The sequence below is a fragment of the Hibiscus syriacus genome, unplaced genomic scaffold, assembly GCF_006381635.1.
Source record: "Hibiscus syriacus cultivar Baekdansim isolate YM2019G1 unplaced genomic scaffold, ASM638163v2 tig00110890_pilon, whole genome shotgun sequence".
Taxonomy (NCBI): Eukaryota; Viridiplantae; Streptophyta; class Magnoliopsida; order Malvales; family Malvaceae; genus Hibiscus; species Hibiscus syriacus.
In genome coordinates, this window is record NW_024062900.1 from 14730888 (window position 1) to 14746617 (window position 15730).

General features: G+C 32.8%; 4 protein-coding genes across 4 annotated transcripts; 2 read left to right on the forward strand and 2 right to left on the reverse strand.

The window, feature by feature from the left end:
* The first annotated feature begins 725 nt into the window (after window positions 1–725).
* Window positions 726–3122, forward strand: LOC120144474. Its single transcript, XM_039158513.1, has 3 exons — window positions 726–1002; window positions 1154–1284; window positions 2321–3122. Exons 1-3 carry the CDS (start codon window positions 796–798, stop codon window positions 3087–3089), a joined length of 1107 nt encoding a protein of 368 aa, XP_039014444.1. The 5' UTR covers window positions 726–795; the 3' UTR covers window positions 3090–3122.
* A 2982-nt stretch (window positions 3123–6104) lies between these two features.
* LOC120144754 (ATP-dependent Clp protease proteolytic subunit 2, mitochondrial-like) lies at window positions 6105–6705 on the reverse strand. The gene is made up of 2 exons (XM_039158740.1): window positions 6582–6705; window positions 6105–6454 (listed from the first exon to the last, which is right to left on the reverse strand). The coding sequence occupies exons 1-2, from the start codon at window positions 6703–6705 to the stop codon at window positions 6105–6107; spliced, it is 474 nt and encodes a 157-aa protein (XP_039014671.1).
* A 3585-nt stretch (window positions 6706–10290) lies between these two features.
* Window positions 10291–11692, reverse strand: LOC120144469 (60S ribosomal protein L44-like). Its single transcript, XM_039158507.1, has 4 exons — window positions 11580–11692; window positions 10880–11059; window positions 10542–10616; window positions 10291–10462 (listed from the first exon to the last, which is right to left on the reverse strand). The coding sequence occupies exons 1-4, from the start codon at window positions 11580–11582 to the stop codon at window positions 10403–10405; spliced, it is 318 nt and encodes a 105-aa protein (XP_039014438.1). The 5' UTR covers window positions 11583–11692; the 3' UTR covers window positions 10291–10402.
* A 1130-nt stretch (window positions 11693–12822) lies between these two features.
* On the forward strand, window positions 12823–14464 carry LOC120144539. The gene is made up of 6 exons (XM_039158582.1): window positions 12823–13190; window positions 13398–13428; window positions 13517–13535; window positions 13618–13715; window positions 13943–14040; window positions 14344–14464. Exons 1-5 carry the CDS (start codon window positions 13038–13040, stop codon window positions 13957–13959), a joined length of 318 nt encoding a protein of 105 aa, XP_039014513.1. The 5' UTR covers window positions 12823–13037; the 3' UTR covers window positions 13960–14040; window positions 14344–14464.
* The last annotated feature ends 1266 nt before the right edge of the window (window positions 14465–15730 follow it).

The window sequence follows — 15730 nt, forward strand, 5'->3', positions numbered from 1 at the left end:
TGCGAATTAGCGATCGCATTGCGATTTTGTTGGTCATTTTGGCAAATCCGGAAAAAGTTGGTTAAAATCGTATATTATATGGGATTTTTGGTCACTGAGGTTATTTTCTAATTCCTAAATCAAAAGAAAAGAGAATAATTTTGAAATAAGTGAAAGTTAGCTGGATTAAAAGCATAATTAGGCCAATAAAAAAATAAAGATACAACAGCCGAGTGAGCCAACCGATACGCATACGCCGCTTCTTTCTCGTTTCTTAAACAAAAATACCAAACAGGCAAATACACGTTTCTGCTTTTTATTTTTATTCCGGGTCAAAATTTCCATTTATTTATTTTTTAATGTTAATTTATTATATATATCTTTTGTTGAAATAAAGTAATAATAAAAATCAGTTGACCAGAAATTGAAGGCAACCTCTCAATGAATTCTTAATTTTATTTATTTATTTATTGTTTTGTAGTTTTTGTTTTCTGTTCTTGGTGAAAACAGAGAAGAGTTTCTATCATTCGTTTTCCCGCAAATACTGGAACAATGCCTCCTTCCCTTCAACTGTTAACCTATTCACGATTCCCGCCCTTTACATTTCTCGCTTTTTAAATCTTTTATTTTACTTTAAAACTGTCAATTTCATCTTATTTTATCAATAATTTCGAATCGGTTTGGTTTCTTTGTTTCAATGACCACATCTTTTAAGAATTTCGATTCAACCTTTAAGACAAAAATTGGACAGTAGACTGATAAGATTAGGGTAAACGAATTGCTTTTTTTTTTCCAAAGAAACGGGGGGATATTCAGATGGAAAGGGAGAGGTGGAATAGCGCCATCGCAAATGGACACTACAGTTACGATACGAACGGGTATTGTACACGGTTTTGCAATGATTATAGGCTATCGGACGGAGATAAGGTTTCTTCTCCCACGTTACCTTCTGCTGGTTACATTGAACATACCGTTTCCCGTTTCGATACTCTCGCCGGGGTCGCCATCAAGTACGGCGTCGAGGTAGCTATATATTTTCGTTTTCTATTTCAAAATCTGAGGAAATTGATGAATCTTAACCTAGGGCTTGAATCTAATTATATTATATTATGTTTATCATTTTCGTCAATGATCTGTGGAGGTAAATAACAAATTGTTGCTGTTGATATATCAGGTATCTGACATTAGAAAGATGAATGGTCTGGTTACGGATCTTCAAATGTTTGCTCTTAAGACACTACAGATCGCTTTACCCGGGCGGCATCCACCGTCACCTAGCTTGTCAAATGATTCCACCGCATCAGGGTATTATATCTTCGTCTTATTTTCAGTATTAATTGTTTTGTTTCTTCTTCCAGCTACTGAACTTTACGTTTTTAATGCTTGTAAAATTAGTCTCTGACTTGTTAATTACATCCATAGTAATTGTTTTTCAGAACGTCGGATGGTGTTGCGTATTCGAAACTGAAATATGGGATTCCCATGAGGAACCATGGTTAGCCTAAATTGCTTTTCCTATGTTGTTCCCTTGGCGGCACCTTTTAGTTTCCTTTAGGATGTGTATAGTTATAGGAGATTATCGAGAAGTGATGACGGATTTAAGATTTTATGTTAATGATAAATTTATACAATTTTTAGGGGAATGTATACAATTAATAAAAAATATAAATAATATTTAAATTATTTAAAAATTTGAAATTTCAAAAAAAATAATCACTTCACCAGTTTCCCCCGGTTCATCCATGTCCAAAAGCCTCTCTTTAATTGAACTGCACTTCTGCAGCTTTGCTTCATAGAAAAGACAGAAAGGGATAAGATGAAAATTATTAATCCAATGGTTGAACTGTAAAGTAGGAAACAGGTTACCTAGCCTCTGCATCGTATTAATAATTTTCATCAGAACAATGCATCGTTGGACTGTTTAATTGCTAGATGTTAATTTTTTTTTTGAAGGAACTAGATGTTAAAATTATTTTCTGGGATACTGGTACAAATAGTAATAATCATTTAGATTCAATGCCCCAAGGTATACTATGAAATATTTCAGTGGGGTTGTTTAGGTGCAGAGCCTTCATCATTGTTGGACTCTTCATTAGTTGCTATATGTGAATTATTTTCCGGGGACATGGCTTCAGGCTTTTGCAATATCTGAGATTAGTTGGTTAATAGACTAGATATTGATGGTTAAATAAAAAGATATATTATCTAAGAAATTAGTTTTGAAGAGATTGATTTAACTGTTTCAGTGAGTATTTTGAGGGTTTTTTTTTCATCTGGTATTTGTGTTTCTTAATTTTGATCGGTTGTTTCAATTGAGCTCATGTTCTACAACTCTTTGCAGGAAAAGCAGTGGCAGGCAAACCCCAAGACATTTGCCACCTGATTGGCTTGACTCATTCCAGTCTTTGAAATTGAGGAGTCCTCGAAAGGTCTCCCCGGCAATGAGCTCGTTACAAGGTTACTATGGCCTTAAAGCAACAGAAAAAGGGACGATGTCCGAAGTTCTTGAAATGGCATTATACAGGAAAGGAGAAGCTGATTATGTGGATGATGGTCTGCTCTCCCACCCACATTTGAGGCTTAAAAGGAAGAGTAGAAGTGTAGCAAACGGATTTTACAGCGAAAACGGTGAAATCTTGGTGGATATCATGGCTGCAGGAGAAGACAGAGACAGTGAATCCCAAAGACCCAACGATAAACTGATTAGAAGACCACAAAAATCCGAGGCCGACTTTACTGCCCGTCTGTTGAAGGAGGAAAACAGCAACAATGGTGGAGGGTTTTCGTTATCGAAACGATTGACACTGAAATCAAAAAGCGGAAGCCGCATGAATTCAGGGACAGTGGCAGATGGTGAGATGACGAGGTTCAATCCTGCAACAACAATCGAAGAAGATGAATACGTGATTGACGGGTTCGAAGTGAGGAAGTCGTCGAGCGCATCTTGTTTGCATGATCATCAGGACAACAGCTGCAGTATTGGCAGCAGTAGTTTAACATCACTACTATTGATGGATTTACAGGGACTGTCAACTGCGGGCATTACTAGACCTATTTTTGATGGATTTACAAACATGTCGGCTCGTAAAAACAAAGCTGCGCTCGATTAGCTTCAATAGCGTAGCGTCAAATGCCCCCATCATATTTCCATGTCAATTCAGCACAACTTGTGAGCCACCCTCAAACTGCTACTTGCTAGCTCTTTGAGGATTACATGATATAGAAAGAAAGAAAAAGGGAAAGGCTTTTGAAAAACAAAACAGTTCATAAACAGAAATTGAATAAAAATTTAATTATTTTTATATTTACTCATTTGAATATTTTGTTTTGTCGATGGTATTAAATGGATTGTAGCAATTATAGGTTGTTCATCCTTTTTGGTTTAGACTGTTGGTGGTTGATCGGCCGTTATTCAGTGTTAAAGGATTTTATTTTCATAAGGAGATCGAAGAGAGATGAGTTATGATGAAGTAATTTTATATTTTTTTACAATCTCAATCGAAAGATTTTATAAAATTTGACTATCATAAAATTAAACCGTGAAACTAGGACAAAAACAATTAATGATGAAAGAGCTTACCGGCTCCAATCCTAATTCGGACCTGTATCTTCAGTGTCTCTGTCATCTTGGCCATCTTTGGTTTGTTTAGCTACAGCATCGGTGACCAGAGCAATTGGCCTTCGATCAATAGCTTCATGTCGTAACCGATTTCCGGCGATACGACGAGTCTCGACTCATTTTGTGAAAACTCGATTTTGTAAAAGAATTGTTTCGGAGTCTCCATCGACCTTTTGAATTAAGTAGGTCGAATACCTAAAAAATTTCTTTTAATAAGAGTTTTTAAGAAAAATATCATTATAAAAGATACAGCGATCTACGTGTAACCAGAAATTTATTTTTTAGTAAGAAAAATGGTTTAGGAGTTGATTACGTGTGGGAAATGATAAACACCCCCACAACGCTCAAAATTAGTACCCATCGATTATATATTGTCTCTAAATAGTAGAAATCTAAGAGTTCGAATACATATTTAAATTACGATTCCATTATTCTGAATTCAACCATTAAAAATTCTAAAGAAAAAATATAAAATGTTCTCTTATTTCCAATTGAAAAGAAAATACTCCATAAAATACTTTAGTACGAATATTTCTCTTTTCAACTGAAATAAAAAGAATATAATAATTTTTCCTAAGAATTCAATATTAAAATAATTTTTATTTCAGCCAAAGAAAGAAATAAAATTCATTAATCCGAATTATATTATTAGAAAAAATAAGTGATATTCAATAATTTAAAAATACCGAGACTTAATCCCTAATAAAATTAGCAAATTGTCTCGATAAGTTTAAAATAGTGAATATTTACTTTTCCCTTCAAAATTAATTAATTTTTAATGCAATCAATTTTTTAGGTTTTCTAGTGGGATATTTATTTATTTTAAAATATTGAAAAAAACATCTAGTTGTCTTAAGACTGCCTCTTCTTAATATTTTAAAATACATAAATACTACCCTTAATCTAATTATGTAATCGGTTAAGTTATGCTAATGAGACTTTTAAACAAAATAAAATATGATACATTGAAGCACTTAGAGAAAAAAATATAAATACACATAGATTAAATGAACAATTTTAAATTTATTTTTAACTTTATATTACTTTATAAATATATAAATATTTTCTAAATATTATATCAAACATAGAACATGATATTTATTCTAAAATAAAATAAAAATATAATAAAAATATAAAATAAAATATTTATACCATTCTATAATATTATATACAAAGTAATATATAATAATAATACAAACAAAATAAATATATAAAACCTAAAACATATTTTAATGGTAAAATAAATAATACACATATGAATCTACTCATTACATGGTGATAAAAATAAATGTATAGTAACCTTAGGATCTTAAACATTAATAAACAAATACTATAGCATGAAACAAGAAAATAATCAAAACAGAAGCACTAAAATAGTAAATAAACCATACATATATGACTAAAATGGAAGATCACAAATAACAGTAGCCAATTTCGAACAAAAAAATAATACATACAGTAGAGGACTAAATTACAATAATATAAAACCAAATATCCAATTTGCAAATCATGTAAAATAAAAGAAATGGTGACCAAATCATAAGAAACGCTAAACTTAAAGGGACCTAAGGCACGATTAACCCTAACAAATGACTAACACCCTGATCATATTAAACATAAAGGACCAGTAAGGTGATTAATCCTAAAACTAGTGGCCATAATGTAAAAACGCTAAAGGTCCAGGACCTTAGCGTGGTGTACCCAAAAAACTTATGAAATCAACTCCCCCTTTCAGATCTCACTTCTGCCGTGGTTTCTAATCCCCAACTTTTATTTTCCTTTCCTCTTCTCCCTCAACTCACGGTGGCTACTCACCAAAAAAATAAAACGCCCACCGTCTCGGCCACCTTACGTGGGTGGCCATTCCCTCAACTACCCACCATTGCCTCGTTGAAACCCATCGCCCATAAACCCCGTCGAACCCAGCCTAGCCCCCCTCGTCCATCCTTTGGCCGAGAAGTTCGAAACTTAAAGAGACCCACCACACACGGCGACGCTGCTACCCAAACTACACTAACCCAGCTCTAATCGTTTCGTCTACAACCCTATTCAACGAGGAACACAATAAACCCCAAGTAAAATCTTACTCTTAATTTATTTTCTTTCCCTTAAAAAAACTTTGTTTTAGTTTTATTATCTTTTGTTTAAACCAAAGAAAAACAAAAAGGAGAAAGAAAAACTACCTTTCCAAAGAAGTTTTTTTTTGTATTTTTGATGAAAATCCGAGAGGGGAAAAAGATCCTCTCTTGTTACATAGCTCGGTTCTTATAACCGATTTACATAGGTTTTAAAAAAATAAATAAAAAACAATCCTAGATCTACTGTGGTGCTACTGTGTTGATGATGGAGCGTTTTTAATGCTCCGAATATTATGAGGTTTTGTTGAACAAGCTTGGACCGGCGTGGCAGTGGAGGCTGAAGGCATGATATCCTTAGGTATAGTTAGGTTAGGGTTCTGTTGGGTTTGAATGGGGTTATGGGATTTAGGGGTTATGAAAAATGGTGGTTACACTTCATCAATTAACCCAAACTCTTTAGCTTCTTCCGGTGTCATAAAACAATCCCTGTCCATATTCTTCTGAATCACATCGACAGATTGCCCCGTGTTCTTGGAATACAAAGCGTTCAATGCATCCCAAACACGAACGATCTGCTTGGTGTGGATGGTCAGATCTCTAGCCTGGCCGCTGTACCCACAAGAAGGCTGATGGATCATGATGGTAGCATTGGGGAGGGATCGGCTTTCACCCTTAGCACCCGCTGCTAAAAGGAGAGAAGCCATGGATGCAGCTTGCCTCAAACATATCGTGTTGATCGGAGACTTTATGTACTGCATCGTATCATAAATCGCAAGGCCTGCATTTCGGAAATTAAAAATCAATCTCAAGTTTCAGGTACTAAACCCATAATTATACCCAAAAAATGATACGATTATGGAGAGAAATCAGAGAATTGGGAATTTGGGAAATTTAAAGCAAAGCACCTGCGGTGACAAGGCCGCCAGGATAGTTGAGGTACATGTGGATGGGTTTGGAGGGGGTTTTCAGATTCAAGGAAGAGGAGCTGGGCCACGACAACGTGGGCGGTGTCATTGTTGATGGGACCATTTATGCAGACGGTCCTTTCCTTGAGGAGACGAGAGAATATGTCGTAATCTCTCTCGTCGCGAGAGGAGTGCTCGATCACTATTGGTATCAGGCTGTAGTTCCGGTGGATGGAAGGAGATAGGGAGGAAGATATGAGGCGTTTGGCGGTATAAATAAGGGACCTCATGGTTGCCAGAAAGGCGAGACCTGGGTAAGGTTGGGGATGGAGATATTGGACAGAGGAGGTTAGGATTAGAGGCAACTTCTTCTCTCAGCTTTTGTGAGTCAGACTCTGATAGGATCATTCTTTAAGCCTGTTTCTCTTATTCATTTTTGGGTAAACTACACGGGAGACCACCAAATTATGGTCATTAATCGATCTTGTCATTGAAATATATTTTATCTTAATTCGATCCCAAACTTTTTAATTGATTCAATCAGATCACTCTTCGTTAAAAAAATAGATTGTTGACGTGTCCGTTAATAAAACTGGCATAATTATACATTTGGTCCTTAATATTAGAATAATTATACATTTGGTCTTTAATATTTACATATTTTATCAATTTAGTCATTATTTTAATTCAATTAAATAAATTTAACTATTCAATTAGAACATGACACGTGTCAATACATGATTGAAATGTTTTATTTATGAATTTAAATTATTTAATTAAATAATTTTTTTACCAATCTGGTGGTGACATGTGTCACCACCAGATTGAAATGGAAAATTAAAGAACAAATATGCAATTGGGGTAAATTGAACTTGTGCCTTTTAGAGGAAGATTAACCAACCCCTAAACCGTTGGGCCAAAGATCTCTAATGGTTTTAACTTGCAACAATTTGTATTTGACTTCTTAAAGTTTGTTAATGATAAAAATAATTAAACATTAATCGAACCGAAATTTATTTAAAAATTATTAATCGAATCAAATCAACCGATTTTTTTCTTTAACATTAATCGAACCGAAATTATTTTACAGTTAATCGAATCGAAATTTATTTAAAAATTATTAACCGAACCAAATTAACTGATTTTTTTTAACATTAATCGAACTGAAATTATTTGACCGTTAATCGAACCGAAATTTATTTAAAAAACATTAATCGAATTTTTTCTTTAACCATTAATCGAACCAAAATTATTTGACCGTTAATCGAACCGAAATGTATTTGAAAATTATTAACCGAACCAAAACAATTGATTTTTTTTCTTTAACCAATTGAACCGAAATTATTTGACCGTTAATCGAACCAAAATTTATTTGAAAATTATTAAACGAACAAAATCAAATGATTTTTTTTCTTTAACCATTAATCGAACCGAAATTATTTGACCGTTAATCGAATCGAAATTTATTTGAAAATTATTACTCGAATAAAATAAATTATTTTTTCCTTAACCGTTAATCGATACAAAATTTATTTGAAAATTATTAACCAAATTTTTTTCTTTAACCATTAATCGAACCGAAATTTATTTTAAAAAATAATTTGTTTAATTGTTTTTATCATTAATAAACCTTTAGAAGTTAAATATAAATTGTTGCAAGTTAAAACCATTGGGAAATTTTGGCCCAACGATTTGAGCGTTGATTAATCTTCCCTCAAAGGCACAGGTTCAATCCTCCCCAACTGCATCTTTGTTCTTCAATATTCCATTTCAATCTGGTGGTGACACGTGTACCACCCGATTGGTTAAAAAATAATTTAATTAAATAATTTAAAATTCATAAATAAAATCTTTCAATCATGTATTAACATGTGTCATGTTCTAATTGGATAGTTAAATTTATTTAATTAAATTAAAATAGTAACTAAATTGATATAATATATAAATATTAAGGACTAAATGTATAATTATTCCAATATTAAGGACCAAATGTATAATTATGCCAGTTTTATTAATAGACACGTCAGCAAATCCCTTTTTTTAACAACGAGTGATCTGATCGAATCAATTAAAAAGTTTGGTGGTCGAATTGAGACAAAAAATAGTTCGGTGACAAGATCGATTAATGGCCATAATTTGATAGTCTCCCGTATAGTTTACCCTTCATTTTTTAAGGTTAAAAGGCACCCAAAGTGATCCTCAATCTATTTTTTTTATCAATGTGACCCTCTAACTGAACGTGAATATTTTTTACTAATGTTGACCAACAGTTCCGTTAATTCATGCTATTATAAATTAGAAAAATATCACATTTATCTCTTAACTATATTCTCTCTTCTATTTTAGTCACTAAACACTAATTTTTTTAATTTAATCACTCAATTTTTAAATTACTCCTATTTTAATCATCATAATTTTTTTTATCAATATTTATGTATAATGTAGCATATATTATTATTGTTTTTATTAATATATGATTAAAATAGTATTAATTTAATTAATTTTTATTAATTTTATTAATTAAATTTATTTTATTAATTTTTATGTTTGATGTGGTATATATTATTATTATTTTATTAATATACGATTAAAATAGTATTAATTAAATTTATTTATTTATTTATTTTTTATTAATTAAATGTATTTTATTTATATTTATGTATGATGTGGTATATATTATTATTATTTTATTGATATATAATTAAAATATTATTTATTACCCTACCTTTATTATTTTATTAAATTTTAATTTCGACACATAAATCAAATAATAATAAATGCCAAGTGTAGTAAAGGTGGGGTGGGGTTGTGATTTAGGTTTTGGGGATATTTTTTATTTAAATATATATTTTTAATTAATATTAATTTAATTATATATTAATAAAATAATAATAATAAATTTCACATCATAAATATTAATAAAATAAATTATGATGATTAAAATAAGAGTAATTCAAAAGTTGAGTGATTAAATAAAAAAATTTTAATGTTTAGTTACCAAAATAGAAGAGAGAAGATAATTGAGTGATAAATGGTGTTATTTACCCAATTTATAACAACATAAATAAATAGAACCGTTGATCAACGTTGGTCAAAGGATTATATTGGTTTCTTTTTTCAAGTTAGAGGGTCACACTGATCTAAAAAATAGGATAAGGGTCATATTATTTTTATTATTTGAAAAGTTCACGAACCTCGAGTGTATTTTTACTTTTTTTTATATAGAAGAAACTAGTTTTTATTAAAATAAGTAAATATCTCATTTATAAAAAAATCTCATTCATAAAAAAAGGGTAAATATCTCAATAAAAATTTATAATTATAATTGTAAATATTTATTACCTCGCTAAAAAAATAAAGATTATTAAACTTTTAAAAGAGCATCGATAAATCATAAGTTAGAGTAACTCGATGTGAGAAAATCATCGATAAACACATATAGCATATCAAAGTTTAATTTGAGGGCTCCAAAAGAAAGAAAATCTAACTCGAGGGGTCCAAAAGAAAGAAAATCAACGGAATATGATCAATCTATGCAATGGCAAATCAACCCTAAAAAGATAAACAAAAAATAATAATAAAACGATCAGTAAAGAAACAATCCCAATGGATACCAAATCTTTATTATTTGAAATAAATTAAAATATACATTTAATTTCTGTACAATTTCAACATCCAAAATAATGAAACAACTGCTAACAATGAGATTAAGAAACCTTAAATAACACAATATCCTCTGGAAAACAACATTAGATAACTAAAAGAAAACTTAACAAAATTCCAAGTAAAACACATAACATTTGACATGAATAACATCATATTTAGAAAAGAGATGTTCCTTTCCCCTTCTTGTCTCCACCAATCTCGAAGTGCTTGCACCTCTGCAAAAACCACAATATCAGAAAACGACCGAAAGTTCGCTCCTTCAACAACATGGCTAAGGGTTTCCAATGCACCAACCTTGATTGGATGCTGCGAGACATGCTTGCAACCCTGGCATTGAAGCCTTAGCACAATCTTCTTGGTGGTCTTCGCCTGTTCAGAGGATACTCAGTCATTTATTTATGTAAAAGCTTTTACAAGCCAAGAGGTAACGGAAATAATCAAAATTGAGATGCAGCATAAGATTATTGATCTTTTCAATGTTTGTCTGACATACATTCAAAGGCTTGGCCCTCGACAAAAATGGATAACTAAATTATTGCTTACAACCTAGTGGCAGAACCTGCAGCATAAGATTATTGATTTTTCGATATGTATCTAACATCCATTCAAGGGTAAGTGAAACAAAAATTTACCTTCTTGTGGAACACTGGTTTGGTCTGACCACCATAACCTGATTGTTTGCGATCATAACGACGCTTTCCTTGAGCAGCCAAACTATCCTTACCCTTCTTATACTGTGTAACCTTGTGCAAAGTGTGCTTCATGCACTCCTTGCTCTTGCAATAAGTCTTCTTCGTCTTTGGTACGTTCACCTGAAATACCAATTCACAACTAAGCTCAAAAGAGGAAGTGTCGAAATTTAGCAACCATTTCCGCAATGAAAACCTAGATTCGACTTCATTGACCAATGGCTCTAACATCAATCCCAGGCTAAAGTCATTGACTCATGCCCGCTTTTTGGGTTCATCGCAAAGTAAAGTTAAAATTGATCCATCAAAATGGAATAAATTCTGCATCTTTACTGGAAATCTATTGAATTTAAACATCATATGCAAATAAAAACTTCAAGTAATCCATTTCAATAGTTGGAATATATTACACTAAAGGCAGATAGACGAGTTAAATTCAACATAAATTTCTGACAAATGAGAAACCAGAAGAAATGTAAAACCCAAACTCGACATCCAACCACCCAAATGCTTTTATACAATAATGAACATAAGATTAAAACTTAATCGATTAACAGATTTTGTCAGGGATGAAAAGGTCAGATCCAAAACATGCTCAAAAGATTAATGAAAACCACACAAAGAAAACAGAAAGAAATAATACCATGGTAGCAGCTGAACAAGCAGTAGGCCTTGTTTCGGAGTGGAAATTGAACTAGGAAGCAGCAGCCAATGTAACATTCTAACCTATCTAGGGGTTTTAAATGGCTTCCATTTAGGGCTAGGTTTTGGGCTTAAAATTTAGGGTAAACTCAGTATTCAGTCACCCAAGTATTACCGTGGCTTTATTTTGGTCATCCAATTATATTTTTTAAATTATACTTAACGTTATGTTTTGAGATGTTATCACAAAATAATGTTACATCATCATGAAAAAATCTAAAATTATCACATCAGTTAGAAAATTTTGGTTAATTCCATACGGTCAGTAATTGAATTAGTCGTTTGAACACCTCTAATTATATTATGTTTGACAAGCTAAATAATTAAATTGATATATGAAATATAACTCTTTAAGATATAATTGATCGGTCATAAATTTTTTACGTATATAGCTGACATATCATATGATAAATTTATTTATTATTTATTTATTCTCAAATTGGATTGTCATAAATTAGGGTAAATTACACATTTAGTACCTAAAATATAAATTTAAGTTTGTTTTAATATTTAAACTTTTATTTTTTTTCCAAACTATACCTAACGTTTAGCTTTCATTTTATCTTAGTACCTCATCCTTAAAAACTTAACGGACGTGCTCGCTGGTCGTCGCGTCTACAGTTGTTGATTGTTGTATCTATCGGTTGATGAAGCTCAAACTTTTCAATCCACACTTTTTTGACCCCCTGAATGCAACTCTAACCTCCATTTAAATAGAAAATGTCTCAATCTCCCCAAATCAACAATAAACTCTTCGATTTCTTCATCCTCCGATCTCAATGGTCTACCGTTCGATGGGCCTAAAATTGGACTAAGTTGGTTGACTCATCATTCTCCCATTGTTCGGATTGGTCATCCGTCCACCAAAACTATGTCACATCACATGTCCGTTAGATTTTTAACGATGGGTACCAAAATGAAACAAAAACTAAATATTATATATGATTTAAAAAAATAAAAGTTTAGATACTAAAACAGACTCACATTGATAGTTTATGTTACCCTAAAATTTAAGTTACAAATTTGAACCTGTTTGCGGTTTACCCCCACGCCACACAATATGCTTGTGAGTCGCCTTGAGGGTGCTACTTGTCCCAAGAAATTCGGGTGCATCCGTGCATGAATCAGTTGTAAGTTTGTCCTGACAAATTGAGAAATGATCTTTCTTCATTCATTTTCACAGCGCAATCGCATGCGGCAGCCACCACTTTTTGACTACTCAATACGCAGTGTTCAATGAAGGGGGCAAGTCCCACATACAAAGAAGAATGTACCCAATGTCCAAGTTTCTCTTTTTATTTTGGTTGTGGAGTAAGACGAGTCCATTGTTACTCGAGTTGAGTCGATTTCTTTGGGCAGGCGGACTGGCGGAGGCTAGCCGGAATAGCCACGCAACACAATGGCCAGCAGAGACACCGTGAAAAGGGCGAAGCAGCTGGTGGAGACATCAATGAAAGGGAACGATGCCTCGCATGTGTGGAGGGTCAGAGACCTTGCCCTCTCCCTCGCCCGAGAGGAACACCTCTCCTCCAACCCCGACTCCATGGAAATTGTAATTCATTATATAATTCCCCCCTCTTCGTACGTGTGTACTTAAAGAATCAGTTCAGTCTTCAAATTTAGGGTTTTTTAAATAAAAATTGATCCTTTACTGATACTGATACTGGAACTGAACATTTGATTGGGGATTTTACAATCTTTTTTTTTTCACTATTGTTATTGTTTGACCTTCTCTTTTGCCTTTGGTTTTGCATGTCAGGTGGAGCTACCTGCACTTCTTCACGATATAGGTCCTCTTCTATGTCTATTTCCTAAAACCCTTTTCGATTCCAAATTTGACTCTCACTTATAAATGTTGGTTTTCTGGCTCTGCTGCAGGTGATTACAAATACTTGAGGTCTGTATTTCTAGTTTTTGTTTAAGTATCTTGCTTTTGGCATAAGGGATCTGAATGTGTGAGTTCCTACATTGGCATAAAGGGATCCATCTGAGGAGAAGCTGGTTGAGAATTTTCTCGAGGAAGAGGGCATAGCTGAGAGCAAAATGATGAAGATATTAAGCATAATAAAGGGAATGGGTGGGTTTGAGTATTATTCTGTAGGCTAATATTGTACCATTTCTACTTTCATGCATATAATCCTATTATCTTAGTCATTAAAGCATCTTATTCTTCGGTGTTATTCGATCATTGAATGTCAAGTAGGTTTCCTTATGTGACTCGTCATGAGTGTTCTACTTACCCTTTTCTATGTATTCCTTGATTTGTATTTAAATACGAGTATGACAGACTTCTTGTTTTTTCAGGTTTTAAAGACAACTAGCAGGAGTGGGAAACCAGGAATTTCCCCCTGAATTTGGGGTTGTGCAGGATGCTGATCGTCTCGATGCAATCAGTGCCATAGGTATATGTTTCACCTTAATTCTCAGTTTCTACGTTAGCTTCCAAATGAAATTCCTCCATCCATGATCCCTTATCGATGTTATAAACTCAAACTTGAGATAATTTCATCCCATATTCTTGGCTGACTTGAGAAATCAACTTGCATTTCTTTTGCCTTTTGGGTAGTTTATACATGACTGCATGCTTTACCTACTCATGTGCTTGCTTTGAATTACATAAAGATATCCATATCTTTTTTCGCATTTTGCTCAACATGCATAAAACACCTAGATGTCTTGATCTGAACTAAAGTTCTTTGATTTAGGAATTGCTCGCTGCTTTACTTTCGGTGGGAACAGAAACAGAGTACTCCACGATCCTGCCATCCGACCACGATCTGACTTATCCAAGGAACAATACATGAAGAAAGAGAAGCGGACGACTGTGAATCATTTCCATGAGAAGCTTCTTAAGTTAAAAGATATGATGAAAACTGTCGCAGCCGTCTTTCGGGTGGACCCGGAATTGGGCTTCGACTTAAATTGATTGGGTTAGAGTCGCCACCGATCATTTATTTAAAAATAAATAGGTAGATCGGATACCTCATTTCTTACCTGATCTGCGTCTTACCAAAGATGTGTCGGATTCGGGAGTCGGTTACAGTCAAGGAAGGGTTAGCACCCTTGAACTGCCCTTTCGGTACTACATAATTTCCAGTTGTCTTTAATTAAGAAAGTTATAAATCTAAATTAAAAGGTAAAATAACGATCCAAAATTACTTACCCTTGATTAATTGAATGAAGACCATTAAGAAAAAAACGTTACGTTTGGAGGGGTGAAAATAAATAAGATATAACAACCACAAAACCAATGATACAAATAAGAGGAGACAATACAAATAAACTAATGATAAATAAGATAGATAAAGGAAAAGAAAAAATACTAAATAAATGTATATATACATATATGCATGAATAGCAAAAAAACATACAAACAAAGAAATGAAAACTATATAAAAAACAAAGGAATACAAATAAAACATGTATTAAATAAAAAGGAAACGCAATAGAATAAAAATAAATAAAGTAAATGAAAAAAAATAAAGAATATACATATAATAATAATAAAAAAATATACGTTTATATACGCCATCAATAATACTTAAAATAATAAAAATAATTATGGTTATGTATATATATATATATGTATATATATAAATATAATAAAATAAAATAAAAATATACATAAGATATATATATATAAATAAGGGAGTAAAATATAATAATAATGAAAATATAATATATAATAATAGTAGGGATTAAATTGAAAACGAAATAAACTCAAGGGTCAATTTACAAGGATTTCAGGTTCAATAATCGATTCAGAGGACCAAATTAAATGTTTTTGAAACTGGAGAACCAAAACGCAAATCTCTCGCTTCTTGCAAAAACACACGGGTCCGAGGTTCATCGGGTCGGGCATAAGCTGGAACGGGTTTAATATATGACTCAAACATTTTTTTAGTTTCATTTCTCTCCTCACAAATCAAAAGCTCTCCTCCCCTCTCTGAAAAACACTCTCAAGTGTTCTTCAGAAAATAAGAACACGGCCGGATTCTTCAAGAATCCAGAAACCGACTGCCCTACGCCGCCTCGCCGCCGCCGTTGAACGGCGATGGCCGCCGTTCATCGGCGGCAAAATCAAAAGATTTT